Genomic DNA, 3300 nt, shown 5'->3' on the forward strand with positions numbered 1-3300 from the left:
CGCGTTGTTCTCCCGCAGCCGCGCGCTGTAGCGCTCCTGCGAGAACACCGGCGCGTTGTCGTTCACGTCCAGCACCCGCAGCGCCAGCACCCTGCTGCTCTGCAGCGCCGGCCACCCGCCGTCGGACGCCCGCACCGTCACGTTGTACTCCGACTGCTGCTCCCGGTCCAGCTCTCTCGCTGTCACCACACGGTAGTAGCCCTCGAGAGACTTCTCCAGGTGGAAAGGGATATCCCCGTCGAGCGAGCAGCGCACCTCGCCGTTGGCCCCCGAGTCGCGGTCGTGCACGTGCAGCAGGGCCACCACCGTTCCCGTCGGGGCGTCCTCTGAGATCTCACTCAGCACCGACGATACTATCAGTTCGGGTTTATTATCGTTGACATCTGTCACAGTGATCGTGACTTTGGCTGTGTCGAAAAGCCCTCCACCATCATGTGCCTGCACCTCAAGTTCGTAGTAGTCTCCGTCCTCGAAGTCCAGGCTTCTCAACAGCGTGATCACTCCCGTCTCAGGATCCAGCTGGAGTATCTTTGAGGCTTTCTCCGTAATTTTCTTTAAGGAGTATTTCACGTTCCCATTCAGACCCTCATCGGCGTCGGTGGCCGTGACGGTGACGAGGACGGAGCCCACGGGCACGTCCTCCGCCACACGCACCGTGTACTCCGCCTGGCTGAACACGGGTGCGTTGTCGTTCGCGTCCACCACCGTCACGCGGATCCGCGCCGTGCCCGTCCGGGCTGGATCGCCGCCGTCCATCGCCCTCAGCACCAGCTCGTGGAACGCCGCCTCCTCCCGGTCCAGCGCCTTCGCCAGCACCAGCTCGGGACGCTGATCCCCGCCGGGGCCCGTCTGCACGGCCAGCGAGAAGTGCTCGTCGCCGCTCAGCTCGTAGCTCTGCAGGGAATTCTGTCCCGAATCCGGGTCATGAGCCTCAGCCAGGGGAAAACGCGAGCCCGAAGCTGTTGTCTCACTCATTCTGATTTCGATTTCTGCCTCTCGGAAGCTGGGTGCATTGTCATTAATGTCCGTGATTTCCACTTGGATTCCATAAACCTTCATTTCCCCCTCCACTATCAGCTCACAGCGCAGCACGCATTGCTCCACACTCTCGCACAGCTGCTCTCTGTCGATCCTCTCGGTCGTCACTAAATGTCCCGTCTTTTCGTGCAGAGAGAAATACTGCGTCCTACCTCTGTCTATGATTCGGACACCGCGGTCTGGGGGCTCCGGCAGCTGCAGCCCCAGGTCCTTGGCCACGTCGCCCACGAACGAGCCCTTGGGCATCTCCTCGGGCACCGAGTAGCGCAGCTGCCCCCACGCCGCCTCCCAGGCCGCCAGCAGGACGCCCCAGAGCAGGACTCGCTGCCGCCGGCCCCAGCGCCTCCCCGCCGAGCACATCTCCGCCGCCGCACCGCTGTCACCGGAACACCGCAGGCAGATCCCCGCCACCGATCACCGATCCTGCTCCCGCTCCCGGCAGCTCTCCTCACCCCCTCCGCCTTTCCACAACACGGCTCTGCACCGCGGGGAAAACTGCAGACCGCCCGACCGCCGAGTCACGAATCTGGCGATCGAGCCGGTCCGCAGCGGGCGGGGCTGCAGCGCTCCGACCTTCCTCTCGTTCCTCTCGGTCAACAGCGGCGCCCGCAGCCTCCTCCCGGCACTGCAGGCACCGAGCGCTGCCGAGAGATGCCCGCCCTGCCTCGCCCACGGGAAGCTCAAAAAGACGGGACAGTTGCCACGAAAATGTCGGGTCCAGTATAGCGGAGACCCGGCGTTATGTTTTTTCTACCGCACGGGAAAATATTCATGTGATTGCGATAATCTGTAGATGCAAAGGTTTCTTTAAATGGCTTGTGCATTATTATGAATCTCTAATTCATAATAGAAAAGCACAGCATCTTCCCTGCAACTGCACAACTTTTTATATCAATCGTGCTTTATTTTTTTCTCACTGGGCTTCATACTCGAACGCCTCCAGCCAAGGTGGATTCCTAGACCCAGAGGAATTGCACATAGAAGCAATGAAAACAGCCTCCTCAGAAACAGCCGTAGTAGAGGCTGCCTTTCCCTGCCTTTCCCTATATTCTTACTTTTCACATCCGAGGTTGCTCTGAATCAGCCTGCATTGCTTCCCCCCTACAACCACTGCTTCCGAAGTTTTGATTACAGACTTACACAACAGGCTGTACTTATACAACTTAGCGCTCCATTCTTGATGACTGCCTTAGCGAGACACACTATCTACTAATGCATATATAAATTTTGGAGGAAAATACGTAAAAATGAAACACAGGTTAAAACAAAACCAAACTAACCAACCAATTAAACAAACAAACAAACAAACAAAAAAACACCACCTCACGAATTTCTTTCCTAAAGCTTATTCACAGTCTCTGTAGAAAAGCCACGGTAAACAAGACGGAACTACTACATATAATCGAACTCTTAATGCTACATAACCGCAGAAAGAGAACAAATAAATAAAGCTCCGATAAAGTCGGACACAAATCGGAGATGGATAAACTGATCTCATTATCACTACCATTTCTACTGCAACACAAGCTTTGCAGGAAACCATGAATCTGAACATTCGATGAAGAAAAACATAAAAAACCATACTTTAAAAGTACGGTGAGATTTCATGCACCGTAAGCTGAAAGACAAGAACCTACCAATTAAGCCCACGTGTGACAGCTGATGAGGCAGGAAGTGCCCATTCTCAAAGCCTGCATCCTCAGAGGGGCAGCATTATTACATGTGTTCATGGAAACAACGACCAGCACTAACTGCACCAGAACAGACACAAATCCCAAGAGCCCACTGCCATCTGCACAACCTGGGGAAAAGCTCAGAGAGAAGGAGGATGAGACTTTACCCACCTGCGGTGCGCCGGGGTCTGTGGGCGGCTCTCCCGCGACGGCGCTGCTGCTCAGGATCGGCTTGTCGCAGGGCTCCCCGGCCAGAAGCTCCTCGGCGGGCAGGATGGGCAGCGGCGGCGGCGGCCAAGCGGCCTCGGCGGCGGCGCGGGCCGGCGCGGCCACGCACAGGTTGTAGGAGTAGGGCAAGGTGCCCTCGCAGAAGTCGGGCGGGAAGGCGGCGCCGGCCAGAGAGAAGCGCTGCGCGCCCAGGCAGCGCAGCACGGCGGGCGGCCCGGCCCGGCGCAGCCGCGCCAGCACGGCCAGCGCCACGCTGAGCACGAAGAGCGCCGACAGCAGCGCCAGCGCCAGCACCAGGTAGAACTGCAGCTCGGCCGGCGCCTCGGCGCCCGCCGCCCGCTCGCTCAGCTCCGGCAGCGCC

The 3300-nt window shown here is 58.2% G+C and overlaps 2 protein-coding genes across 2 annotated transcripts in view; both read right to left on the bottom strand.

Moving 5' to 3' along the window:
• Positions 1–1407, bottom strand: part of LOC114071426 (protocadherin gamma-A9-like) — a 15199-nt gene extending 13792 nt beyond the window's left edge. The window contains exon 1 of the mRNA XM_027909256.1: positions 4–1407. Coding sequence (XP_027765057.1) covers positions 4–1398 — 1395 coding nt within the window. The 5' untranslated portion in view covers positions 1399–1407. The remainder of the gene's footprint in view (positions 1–3) is intronic.
• Positions 1408–1486: 79 nt separating this feature from the next.
• LOC114071427 (protocadherin gamma-B3-like) overlaps positions 1487–3300 on the bottom strand; it is a 5078-nt gene continuing 3264 nt past the window's right edge. The window contains exons 3-4 of the mRNA XM_027909257.1: positions 2883–3287; positions 1487–1717 (exon numbers count right to left, since the gene is read on the bottom strand). Coding sequence (XP_027765058.1) covers positions 1487–1717; positions 2883–3287 — 636 coding nt within the window. The remainder of the gene's footprint in view (positions 1718–2882; positions 3288–3300) is intronic.

This window comes from Empidonax traillii, unplaced genomic scaffold (genome assembly GCF_003031625.1).
Source record: "Empidonax traillii isolate 1590-97213 ecotype Southwest subspecies unplaced genomic scaffold, ASM303162v1 scaffold2017:size42594, whole genome shotgun sequence".
Taxonomy (NCBI): domain Eukaryota; kingdom Metazoa; phylum Chordata; class Aves; order Passeriformes; family Tyrannidae; genus Empidonax; species Empidonax traillii.